Genomic DNA, 12,334 nt, shown 5'->3' on the forward strand with positions numbered 1-12,334 from the left:
ATATTTCTCTAATTCGTTATTACAGTTCGACTGTGGATATTCATGCACGCTTTTTATGAAGATAATTAAAAAGGCGAAACGTAGAAAATTGTTTAACATACGAAATATTATAACGAGAATTATACTTTGGATATTTTATAGAATTTTGTATATCAGGTGCACTTTGCGCATCTTTTGCAGCTTGAAATTTCCCATGAACGCGTACAAATTCGTAGTCTAATTATAATTATCGTAAAGCCAGCTTATTAAAAGATAAACGTTACGTTGAAGGAGAATCGAAATTAATAACGATAATAATAATCGGTGACGATCTAATTTCGGGCATACGTAGATGTGCTCGTTTGATTTGTTACACAGATAAGATTTGCTTACAGCCTATATTTATACTATGTGTTCGACGTATCATACACTTCGATTAATTTAATTACTTGGGATAATGAAAAGGTATCCAAGAAGTCCAAGAATAAATCGCGGAAAGTTGTAAATGGTTCCTGTTTACTTCTTCAAAAGTAAACGCATTAATCGATATTTCGTTTTCTGCGTTTGAAGAATTAGCGGTGGTATTTCGAATTGGCAGATCGAGATCGTGAGACTGCTCGTGCGATCGTAAATTATTTATCATGGCAAATTGTTTCTTGCATATGTTACAACGATATGGCCTGTTTCCTGAAAAGAAATCAACGATTCAGCTCTTATTTTATTCTATGAAATAGTTGACAGATAGTTTAGCATAACAAACCTAATCTTTCGATAAAAGCTCGAAGCATCGATTAAGATGTAAGGATACCAAAAGACGAACAATTACAATATATATACTTTCATACGAACGTTTTAAAGCATGTGAATTTATTTTTATAAATGAGAAATTATTATTTTCGAAAAGAAAAAATTACTCCTATCGATATCTACGATATCGTTCACAGACTAATTCACTAATTAATATTAATTACCAGTGTGCACTTGCATGTGATGATGTAGAGCTCCAGGTTTACAAAATCCTCGATTGCAAACCGAACATCTCATCGGCCAGTTACCACTGTGAGAATACCCATGAGCTCTTAAATCACCAGGGGTTGGAAAAGAACGTCCGCATTCGTTGCATTTATGCGGTTTTTCCTGCATATCGGTATTATACATTAGACATTACGATATCGTTTACAACAAGTAGCAGCAAATTAAACAAAAATACGCTTGCTTGCTTATTTTACTCGCCACACTTTATGCATAGTTGAAAGGATTAAACGAAGATTAATAAATATCAAAGACTAATAGAAACCTTATAATGTGTCATTCGATGATAATACAAATTTGACGAAGCAGTGAAACGCTTTCCGCACATTGGACATTCGTGTGGCCGTTCTCCAGTGTGTATTCTGACATGTGTATTCAAGGAGCTGCTTGTACTGAACATTTTTCCACAGACGGCACAACCATGTGGCTTTTCACCTATTAATTAATTTTGTCATTTGTCATTTGTAATTTCTTTGTAATTTGTCATTTCTTTGAAATTCAATTTTATTCCAATAAAAATTGTCTATTTTTTAAATATCTTAATTCTAAATCTATGATCTATGTTACCTATGATAAAATTGTAAGCTTTATCCAAGCGAAATTAAAATTCCGATTACTATATTCGAGTTTCTGTAATATAATTAACAAAGTAAATTAACACTGACCTGTATGGGTACGTAAATGCCTTTTGAGCAAGGAAGGTCTGTCAAAATTTTTGCCACACGTTTGACAAGGTAAACATCTTTGAAATTTCGAAGAATTTAACAAATTCGTTTTTCTTTCGGGATTGCGACAACTCAAATCTAACGGCGCATCTTGCGCTACGCTGCACACTGTTTCATTCAACGATAAAATAACAAAACATTAATCGAACAAAATGAAAAGCAAAACTTATTTTAATTTGCGCGATACGCTTTAAGAGATTTATTAAAAGTCGAAGATGACGTGTTAAAAGTTACCTCGCGTGGTAGAGAAATTTAAAGTTGTTTCTAATCTAAAAATGTTACTTATTTAATTGTATTCCACTCTTACCAGACATTACAAACTTTCTTTAAAATCTTTCTTAAGGGCGACGATATCTGAAAAAAATTCACGTATAACACCAACAATAAAATTTCCCGCACCTCGTCGAAGAATCCAAACATGAAGAAGGGTAAATTCGAATTAGGTGCTCGCTGCTCCAAACATATGCAAGCGATTACAGGTGAGAAAGAGGGTTGCAGCGACGAAGGCGCATGTCGGGAGGGCGGTGTTTCTTCAGAAGGGCGGAGTTTGATACACCTTTTTATTATATACACAGCATCACGATGATATAAAATACTTCAAAATGTGTTCTAGTAAACTTGATATATAATTATATAATAAATTATAATTTAATTTTGGTACTTTTACAAAAAATGAAGAATTTAAGAAATTGGTGGCCTTTTGTGAGTATAACTTTTTATTATTCAATTGTTTGCTATCAATAAACGATTTGGTAATTGATTTCATGATATCGAAAAATCGCAAGAATTTTGATATTAAGAATTAAATATTCTACATGTACTTCCATATTCTGCGTTATTTGAGAAGAGAAAATGAAAGCTATTTCTTAAACTTGCTACGTAGGAGAAATGCTACAATATAGTTAATAGTTAAATAACATATTGTCACTCCATATTGTGCTTCCTATTATTCTATAGTGCCAACCAGTACCAATGATGTTCGAATGACACCGCATTCTCACATAAAGTAAAAGTCATGCAACAAACCACATTTCCTACAATGAGCATGTTTAAAAAATATTCCAAGAAATATTTCCTAACGTTTGAAGCATTTGCTCAATCATAATTGTACGTCTGGCTTAAAATTCTTCCTTTTTGGCATTAAATATTTAAAAAAAAACAATGTATTCCAATCAAACATTTACATTATTGTATCTATAATTACAAGATTAATCAATTGATATTCAATGCCTTACAATTTATTAATTAAACTATAGTAACATATTGCAATCCGATAAGACTTTTATTTACTTTCACATTGTGTTTTATTAATTGCAATGTAACAACTTTAAATTTCTAATAACTTCGATAATTCCGTCCGTGTGTTAATATTTATTATGAAAAGATGCTGTATAATGAGATTAAACTAAAATAACGCTTAATTATCCCAATAGAACGATACGTTTTTGAACAGTAACGCTTCGTCACGATATCGGCGATTTTTCACGGTATTCGGCCAGAGCGGAGGTGAGATAATTTGTCGTATGGCATCGGGACGCCGGACGTCCTGCAGCGTCATTCCCTCGTTTGTCACCTGAGAGGATATTAACGCTATAGAAGTCTCCTCGGAATCATTACAAATCGCTTCTTCATCGACCACACGTGACAATACCCCGATTTATATATACTATGTACATCGCAACATTATCGTGAGAGATCGATTTCGAAGATGCTTCCTCCCTATTTTAAGCTTTAAAGTAGATACCACGCTTTTCGGTTTATAAAATTGAGATACATTTTTAAAGAAATACACAGATGTTGAATATTTCAAAGTTTATTGTTTTTCATTATGTGTATATATGTAAAAATAAAAACAATATTTCATTTTTGAGTTGAATATTATAAACGATGTCGTTGTTGAAAAATGTAAAAATAATCGAAGCAAAGTGCACTCTTACTTAAGATAAAAATAAAATGTATTTCTTTGTTACTAAACATTTTTATCTGTTTATATGGAAGTAAGATGGAAGTAAAATAAACTTATACGTCAAAATAACTTATATGTCATTAAATATTTAAAATTACAGGAGGAATAGTGGTTTTCATATTTTATTTAATCGTACAAGGAAGTTATCACAGCTTTATATTGCTTCAGATACTTGTATTTTCGCTCTCTGCAAGATCTTTCAAAGTGCTTGAATTCTCTACCTCTACGTTACATGCAGCAGAATGAGCAGCTTGTGCTTGCGGTGAAGTATCAGATTTTAAAATTTCGCGCAACGCCATAGTTGCATATGTAGAAGATTTTAAAGACATTTCTATTATTAAAGCTTTGTATTGCCCCTCTGAAAAATTGGAAAATTTCACGCATATTTATTAGCTTTTAATAAAAAATAAAAATATCTTAATGTACGCTGGAAAACTGAAAAATATATCGGTGAAAGATTATACTTGGATCATTTTTTGGAGCTGATGACCTCCTCATTTCATCCATATCGCACATAATAAGATCGCTATGTTTCTCCGAATAATGCGTAATGTTCCAAGATAAATTTGAAGGAATTTGCAATATCCTTCTATAAGCACCTCCCAAATTATATTTTCTAAAATTAAATAGATATAAAACATAAAAAATATTATAACACAAAAATAATAGGTCGAAAATTCATTTTTGGTAACTTACTTATTCTTCTGTCTAAGGTCAGTAGTTAACCCATCTTTTGCTAAAAACTCATCAAACCATGGTTTAGCATAAGGTGGGTATGTAACTTTCCAGCCAACTTGAGGCATTAATACATCTGCCAAAGTATAATTTGGTAAATCTTCTTCTTCAAGAATTTTTACCATAGGAAGATTATATGAATCATCGCTTTCATCTTTTTCATTAGTAGTTCCACTTTGCTGTGTATTCTCATCTATTTTAAGACAACATTTTGCAGCACCTGTTACTTCTTCCATCAAAGTATTTGATAATTCTTCAGATGCTTCAGAAGATTTCTCGATCTTTACGTCTACATCCATTTCGCTTTCAAGTTTACTTATTTTTTTAGTAGGTTCTTCATTACCTTCAGTTGCAAGTTCGCTTCCATTATCATAAACAAATTCTCCTTCATTATCATTATGTTTTACATTTTTTTCATATACTAAGTCCCCTACTACAGGATTTCTCCCAAATTCTTTTATCCTTCTTGATACCATATGATTCCATACAAAACTTTGGTAGGCGTGAATATACATTAAGCGAGCATTCCTGGGTATTGAATCCAAAGCACCTTGAGGATTATGAATACCAGATATACTAAGACCCTTTAAAAGTGTAGCCTCTATTTTATCGTATCTTCTAATTCTGTTATATGCAGCACTTGCATCTTTAGTTTTTTCATATATTTTTCTAGCTTCTACCAAGTCTTCGTCCTGTTCTCCTTCTCTAGGCTTCAAAATTAAATTGATCGCTTCGTTCCATTTACCTATTTTTTGTACAATACAAAATATATACTCTTATATTAGACAAAGTTTACACAAGATTAGAAAAGTTAAATTGTTGTGTAAATTAAATTAAGATAATTACCTTGAAGTAAAGCTTTGCCTATTTCATAAGTTGGAATAGTAGCTACAGTACCAAATCTTTGCAGACCATAATAGTTTATAAATCCATGATCTCTCAAAGAATTCATGGTTTTTTCAATTTGCTCATCTGTTCCACTGACGTTTCTCAAAGCAATTCTAAAGGAATTACCATTCAACATGCCTAGTTTCAAAGATTCTGTTTCAAATTTAAAGTTTCCTACATATGCTCCACGTACATTTTTTGCTGCTCTTAATATATCTGTGGGTAAAACTTTCCTGACACTAACCCATTGAGTAGTCCATGCTCTACGATCCTTTGTTCCAGCATAACTGAAATTATTTGGCCTTAAATATAAATTCATGGCTAATTGATTCAGAGCATCCATTGTATCCATGTTCACTTTGTGTAACAAAAAGTAACAATATTCTCCTCGCTTTTTCCAATCTACCCGTTTATCTCTCCGGAAGTTATGACCTGAGGACAAAATGTATCATATATAAATCAATAATAATACATTTTGAATTAAAAATGGATATAACATACTAGCACTGCTATTATTTTTATTTGGTAAAATCATCATGATCTTTTTATTTTCCTTATCTATAGTTTGGCTAATAATATTCTTCATTGTCTTAGCAATTCTATGAATTGCTCTACGCTGATCCTTATCCATGTTTGTTACATCAATTTCTATAGTAGATTCTTCTGATTCTTTTAATTTCTGTAGCTGATTCCAAAGTGTATCCGATACCATCTTTTTTAAGTCTTGTAAATTTTCATCTTCTTCTCCATCTGATGGAATGTCTTGATTTGTTAATTTAGCGATTTGTCCATCAAGAGCAATTTCATTAACGTGAAAATCTGTATATCTTTCTTTAATAACACCAAAAAATCCTTCATTTCCTATAAACTCTGTAATTCCAACATCGCATTCCTTTAGCCTGTTTCCAACTTCCAATTTCTTTCTTTTTCCATTTGATTGGAAATTCGACCAATTATTAAAATTACGTTTAGAAGGTTTATTACCAAAATTATTTCGGAATCCTTTAAAAAAATTTCAAACATGAAAGGATTGGTTTCGCAAAAATGATATTTAAAATATGTTTCCTCTGAAAGCTTACCACTGTTATACGAACCTCTATTTTTTCTGTAATCACCGCTCCATTTATTATCTTTTCTAAAATTTTTTTTATATGTTTCAGACGTACATTCTTGTGCAGATTCTTGTTTAATATTATGATTCAAGTTGTTTCTAGAATCGGTATTTTTAATTACTGTTTCAGACATTGCATTTAATAATTTGTTTGTCAAATTTTCTCAAATTTTATTTTCTCACTTAAGAATTCAACATAACTATAATATCAGAAACGAATTGTTATTTGCAAGTACAAGACTATAACCTGGTAAATAACATGCACTTCGAAGCAGTGTTTCTCAACCAGGAATAATTTTCAGATAATTTCAAGTATCTTGTAATTTTCTGATTAATTAAATATTATAAAAGATATTATTACAAAAAAGAGTATATATATTAATATATATTTATAATAAATATAAACTAATGAAATTATTTGTATTCAACTGAACTTAATATATAAATAAAAGTATAAGAGAACGAAATTATTTTTGTAAAACATTTTATTATAATAAAAACATTTCACTTTACAAATTATTTATTGTCAACTTACATTATACATAATCAAAATATTCAGATCAAATTAAATGATCGTTGCAATCATTCGATAAGTCGAACGAAATAGTCGAGGTGAAAATAGTTGATACAGAAAACTCATCTCTATAATTATGCACACATACTTTTATAGGAGATTAGAATCGTAATATCTAAAAAGTTCAGATTTAAAAATCTTGTATTTTACAATAACAAAATGATTTTAAAGAAAGTAGTATTTCCCACCATCATTCATAAGGTTAAACAACTAGGTAAGTGGGGTTTAAAACATGAAAAGATATATAAATTGTTTTGATTTATATAATTTTTACTATTTTGAATGACATTGGCATAACCTTATCGAACAAATTTTTCTATATCTTTAATCATTGTGATATTATTTGATACAATGTATTATTATAAACTAAAATACAAAATCTGTATACATAATATAAGATAATTAGATCATTACTTGTGATTTATGAATATATAAAATTAATATAATTTTTAGTATATTCTAAATATTCGATTAAATATTCAATTTTTATACAGACAATCCAAACTAGAATACAAATCATATCATTTTTATTTTTACAGAATTACTTTCAAAATCTAATCTTTTTGCAAATTCTTGCAAACTGCCTCAATTTGGTAGAACATCTAGTAGTCTTGCCAACGTTAGACAATGTTTAAATTCTGGTATAACTAGCAATAGAATCAATTGCTTAACAAAGGTATTGGTGTTATAACATTTATTTCAAGTATTTATATTATAAGTTCTTTTCTGTGATGTATATTTTATTGTAAATATGTTTCAGTTCCCAACACCTACCACTTTAGGTACACAAATAAGCCGCAACGCAAGTACACTCACAGGTGATCATGTACGTCTGTGGGTCATGGAAAGAATTGTTTCAACAGCACTACCAATTTTGATACCTGTTGCTTTAATAGCAGAAAATCCAATTCTTGATGCTATAATGTCTGTATTAGTTGTAATGCACTCACATTGGTAATTATTCATCTTAAAAAATTATTGATATCACATATGATTTTTTGCATATTGTAAAATATTTTTATTTCTTTATTTTTATATAGATTTAATGTGTTTTTATTATATTGTAACACATATTATATAGGGGTTTGGAAGCTGTTATTACAGACTATGCACGTCCTATTGTTGTTGGACCTGTACTGCCAAAAATTCTGCACTTTACGTTGCTTATGATCTCAGCAGTTACACTGTGTGGTCTGTTTGTACTCATAAATGATGGTCCTGGGGTTTCAAGAGCTGTGAAAGATATTTGGGCAATTGGCAAAAAACCCTCACCAACCATACCTGCCTCTGATGAAGAATAATTCCTTTGTTATATATTTTGATTAGAATAATTCCCTAATTACTACATATTTTGATTAGATCATGAATATGTTAATTTAGATGTTTTGAAATTCTCTTTATCATAAATTATTCAGAAATAAATTATTTGTCTTTAAATAATTTATTGCATTATTTAAATAGTAGTTATAAAAGTCCATTTTCATTGTTCTAGATAACATATAGATTGTGATAGCATAACAAATACAAATTCATTCCACAAGTAATTTGAATGAAATAAAATGTATTTATTTATAGAAGTCATAGAATAAAACAAATATGAAACAAATATACCTACAGTATTTATATGTATGTAATATAATTTTTGTAACATCAAAAAATTCTAAAACATTATTAACATTATTATCATAGAAACATATCTTTCATCCATTATAATTATTTAAAAATTATCCTATAAATTAATATTTAGTTTTCTCCCACTTTAGCAGCCTTGTCTATGAAAGATGCGAGTTTTACATCCCTCTGTGATAAACCATTTACATCATGAGAAGACAAAGTAATGTTTACTTTGTTGTAAACATTGAACCATTCAGGGTGATGATCCATTTTTTCTGCTTGCAATGCAACTTTTGTCATAAAACCAAATGCCTGTCAACATGAATATGTAAAAAATATATAACTTATCTATAACATTAAAAATATAGTATAAAGTGATATATATCATAAAAGATTAATTTTTAAAGTGAAACACACTTGATTAAAGTTTTTGAATAAAAATTCCTTATAAATAGCATCTCTATTTTGTTGTACAGACCAACCATTAGATAACAATGGTTTTAAATCCTTTTCTCGTTCTTCTTGAGTAAGTTTTCCCTAAAAATAAGATATATTTAAAAAAAATGTATTAAATTTAATTTAAATTACTATTTAATATATTTGTCAAGTAATAAGTTTATTCAAATTTTAATCGCAAAACTACATAAACATAATCTTTTAATAAAATTCATTGCTATTTAAAACAATTTTAATTAAGCAAAAAGTTTTCCTTGACGATATTAGTAACAGGAATGTCAGATCAATGCTTCAATCGCTCCTTATTTCGCAATAGTATATAATCCGGAAAAATAAATTTTCTGCATAAATATAAAATTTACTTTTTAACTGATTAATAATAATTTTTTTCGTAACTGCTGCCTTTTTAATTATGAAAAATTACAATTTGTATGCAATAGATCTCAACCACTTGTTACGCCCAAAAATGACGATGTCTCATGTGTAAGTATACAAATAATATATGCTTTTACATATTATTTATTTGTTTAAAGCCATAAAAATTTGCAAACAGAATTAAACATCAATTTCAATAATATGAAACAGAAGATCGAAATTTATCATAAAGATTTCAAATTAATGTTCGCGGATTATTTATAAAATTTTCAATTGATACACGCACATATTCCTGTAGGTTAAATATTTTACTTTTCATAAAATATTAACAACAATAATACGTTCTGCAATATATAATTTTATAAATTTATTATAATAATCTTACCATTTTGTTCTTTTTTAAAGCAGGAGCAGATATACTTCTTCGATCGAAAATATGGAATATCTTTCCCCGTAGTATTCCCCCACCATTCATAAGTCGCATGCGCGTTAAAGTCGACATAATTTTATACTTTCTTTTTCCTTGATTATGTCGAAAGACTTTATGTATCACAAGTAAATATTTCAATATTACATGATGAGTTGTTCTTAAAGACCTTTATTATATTATTACGTGTTCCAGTTCAATATCATACATATATTGTCTTAAAGTATTAATAAAATTTCCGTGCATTTATTTCCTTATGTAATACAAGATTTACGATTCAAAATTTATTTTACTCTCGGATTACAAAAAATTAAGCGCAATACAATATGTAAAGATTCTTGGAAATGAATCATAAGAATGATTTGAAATTTTAATTTGTTTTAATATATCGTAAACATAACCTTATCGGTAAATTATTATCTTAAAAAAAAATATCAAGTACTCTTAACATTACTATTTTAGTTTTCTTATTAAATAGTTCTACTATTATTTATTAAGTAGATCATATTTATGTAAGTATCGCCGTTTCTCTCAAATCACTATCGAAAATTACATAAATTAATCACTTACACATATCACGATCATATAAACAGGTCTCGACACTCGCTAGGGGAAACTGTACGAAAATTGAGTCGTGTTTAATTGTGTAAATCAACATGGAAGGATAACAAAATCCGCGTTCTTGCGAGACAGACAGAGATGAATATAGTGTCTCTGTCTCTATTTGAGACATTCGTACCATGTCACGCATGCGTAGAACGAGAACCTTTTTGTCTTCCATGTTGACTTTTCACAACTAGTCACAGCTCAATTTTCGGATCGTTTTCCCTAGGATTTGGTATATGAGTGTTGAGACCGGTTTGTATGATCGTAATATTTACTAGCAGAGAGGAACAGAAAGTATTCACGTTCATAACATTAAGTTGACCTTCGAGAAGAAACGCTGCACCAAGCGGCCAAGTGCTGCATTGATTCAGTTCTATCGTAGACAAGAACCTAGTTCTACGTTAGCATAGACAAAAACCTAGTTCTACACTAGCATAGACAAGAACTTATTTAGTCCCACGTTCCACAGTAGCATCGATTTATTATTTAATTCTACGGTTGTATGGAAAAGTTCATGCCTTTCTGACCAAGATATTCAAATATAAGAATAACAAACTCGCACAATAATTGAAATAAGCTGATCCAAGAAAAGGCAATTGATTGTTTATTATATTTTTGTAGAGAAGAAAAGGACTCCTCTATTTTAAACGATAATGGATCAATGGAATGATGTAATAATTTTAACATATATTCCATACATAATAGCTTTTTATATTTAACATTAATTTACTTTTAACATTAAATTTACCTTCCTCGCGATAATGTTTTTGTTATAATAAAATCTAAATTTCATTTTGATTGTAATTTCACTAGTTGATGTACAGCGAATAATATTGCTGACGTAATTACGATGTTTAACTGTTTTATGATTTGATTATTGGATTTATGAATTGCGTCATTTTATTATAAAGATATTAAATTGTGAGATTTGTGTCCATTTCTTAGTAATTCTTTTTTAACTGCTCCGTGTAGGCCGTCTCTCGTACAAAGACTTTCATCCATACATGTGGTTAGCTTCGACGATACTGATTGCGATTATAAACCTTTTACTCGCTCTTCTCGTTGCGTTGCTTCACTTTTACATTCACATTCATGAAACAGGGAACGTTATGTTAAACGCGTTAATCTATTAATTCTCAAACGTTATCGGCAAATAATAACCAACGTGATGCATCTGAATGAATTATTAATTCGTACATAACGAAGTGAATATAATTAATTTAAAAGACTACCGATTACTTTTACAAATTACGTACTTGAGAAGAACTATTGCTTAAATCACGCGTCTCACTGCTATTTCAACGAAGGAAATTGATCATATTTCATGTTTCTCAACTTCTACAAATCATTAGTTAATTCTTGTTCATTGTTTTACCTGACACAGTTAATTTCCAGATTAAGTGTAATTAACTTGTGATTAGATAATTGATGTTTAGATAATTGAATGAAAAATCACAAAATTATGTCGTTATTTCAATAGGAAAATGGTACATAAGTGTATTTTTTATAAATAACGAACACGATATATAAAATCTATTTGTTTACAGAATTTTCTTATCAATTTTCAAACCAAAAACTAGTGGTTTGTTGCCCTTACGCTTGTGTATAGCGTTGGAAAAAGTACATTAGGTTTTATTCACAGTTTGTTCCAATTAAAGATATCGATACTCAGACCATCTGTTTTTTAAACCCTCGATTATTACATAGATATATCGTTCAAAAGAACGAAATTATACGGAAGATAAGAGAAGATAATACGGGGAGAATCTCCATTTTCGTAGACGTTCTTTGCCTTTCTAAGATAAAGAACACGAGTCAGACTGTCAGTTGAAGTTCGATCAATTAT

The 12,334-nt window shown here is 29.5% G+C and overlaps 4 protein-coding genes across 4 annotated transcripts; 1 reads left to right on the forward strand and 3 right to left on the reverse strand.

Annotated features, from left to right (window-relative positions):
- Positions 1 to 424: 424 nt before the first annotated feature.
- Positions 425 to 2,050, reverse strand: LOC138185157 (gastrula zinc finger protein XlCGF7.1). Its single transcript, XM_069123864.1, has 5 exons — positions 2,044 to 2,050; positions 1,677 to 1,844; positions 1,277 to 1,446; positions 951 to 1,116; positions 425 to 666 (listed from the first exon to the last, which is right to left on the reverse strand). The coding sequence occupies exons 1-5, from the start codon at positions 2,048 to 2,050 to the stop codon at positions 425 to 427; spliced, it is 753 nt and encodes a 250-aa protein (XP_068979965.1).
- Positions 2,051 to 3,844: 1,794 nt separating this feature from the next.
- On the reverse strand, positions 3,845 to 6,713 carry Pus7 (pseudouridine synthase 7). Its single transcript, XM_069124182.1, has 6 exons — positions 6,405 to 6,713; positions 5,827 to 6,327; positions 5,284 to 5,757; positions 4,399 to 5,182; positions 4,167 to 4,318; positions 3,845 to 4,060 (listed from the first exon to the last, which is right to left on the reverse strand). The coding sequence occupies exons 1-6, from the start codon at positions 6,568 to 6,570 to the stop codon at positions 3,867 to 3,869; spliced, it is 2,271 nt and encodes a 756-aa protein (XP_068980283.1). The 5' UTR covers positions 6,571 to 6,713; the 3' UTR covers positions 3,845 to 3,866.
- A 408-nt stretch (positions 6,714 to 7,121) lies between these two features.
- SdhD (succinate dehydrogenase, subunit D) lies at positions 7,122 to 8,450 on the forward strand. Its single transcript, XM_069124183.1, has 4 exons — positions 7,122 to 7,224; positions 7,550 to 7,686; positions 7,771 to 7,964; positions 8,092 to 8,450. The coding sequence occupies exons 1-4, from the start codon at positions 7,170 to 7,172 to the stop codon at positions 8,309 to 8,311; spliced, it is 606 nt and encodes a 201-aa protein (XP_068980284.1). The 5' UTR covers positions 7,122 to 7,169; the 3' UTR covers positions 8,312 to 8,450.
- Positions 8,451 to 8,554: 104 nt separating this feature from the next.
- On the reverse strand, positions 8,555 to 10,497 carry Pcd (pterin-4a-carbinolamine dehydratase). Its single transcript, XM_069124185.1, has 3 exons — positions 9,841 to 10,497; positions 9,042 to 9,161; positions 8,555 to 8,936 (listed from the first exon to the last, which is right to left on the reverse strand). The coding sequence occupies exons 1-3, from the start codon at positions 9,955 to 9,957 to the stop codon at positions 8,754 to 8,756; spliced, it is 420 nt and encodes a 139-aa protein (XP_068980286.1). The 5' UTR covers positions 9,958 to 10,497; the 3' UTR covers positions 8,555 to 8,753.
- Positions 10,498 to 12,334: the final 1,837 nt, after the last annotated feature.

The sequence above is a fragment of the Bombus flavifrons genome, chromosome 11, assembly GCF_040668555.2.
Source record: "Bombus flavifrons isolate JBK064 chromosome 11, iyBomFlav1_principal, whole genome shotgun sequence".
Taxonomy (NCBI): domain Eukaryota; kingdom Metazoa; phylum Arthropoda; class Insecta; order Hymenoptera; family Apidae; genus Bombus; species Bombus flavifrons.

Coding starts and splice junctions, on each gene's coding strand:
- SdhD (XM_069124183.1), top strand. CDS start 7,170: ATGATTTTAAAGAAAGTAGTATTTCCCACCATCATTCATAAGGTTAAA. Junction 7,225..7,549: donor TCATAAGGTTAAACAACTAG/GTAAGTGGGGTT, acceptor TTATTTTTACAG/AATTACTTTCAAAATCTAAT. Junction 7,687..7,770: donor GAATCAATTGCTTAACAAAG/GTATTGGTGTTA, acceptor AATATGTTTCAG/TTCCCAACACCTACCACTTT.
- Pus7 (XM_069124182.1), bottom strand. CDS start 6,570: ATGTCTGAAACAGTAATTAAAAATACCGATTCTAGAAACAACTTGAAT. Junction 6,328..6,404: donor TAGAGGTTCGTATAACAGTG/GTAAGCTTTCAG, acceptor ATTTTTTTAAAG/GATTCCGAAATAATTTTGGT. Junction 4,319..4,398: donor GACCTTAGACAGAAGAATAA/GTAAGTTACCAA, acceptor ATTTAATTTTAG/AAAATATAATTTGGGAGGTG.
- Pcd (XM_069124185.1), bottom strand. CDS start 9,957: ATGTCGACTTTAACGCGCATGCGACTTATGAATGGTGGGGGAATACTA. Junction 9,162..9,840: donor CTTTAAAAAAGAACAAAATG/GTAAGATTATTA, acceptor TCTTATTTTTAG/GGAAAACTTACTCAAGAAGA. Junction 8,937..9,041: donor TATTCAAAAACTTTAATCAA/GTGTGTTTCACT, acceptor TCATGTTGACAG/GCATTTGGTTTTATGACAAA.
- LOC138185157 (XM_069123864.1), bottom strand. Junction 1,447..1,676: donor GCATTTACGTACCCATACAG/GTCAGTGTTAAT, acceptor ATTAATTAATAG/GTGAAAAGCCACATGGTTGT. Junction 667..950: donor TCACATGCAAGTGCACACTG/GTAATTAATATT, acceptor ATTTCTTTTCAG/GAAACAGGCCATATCGTTGT.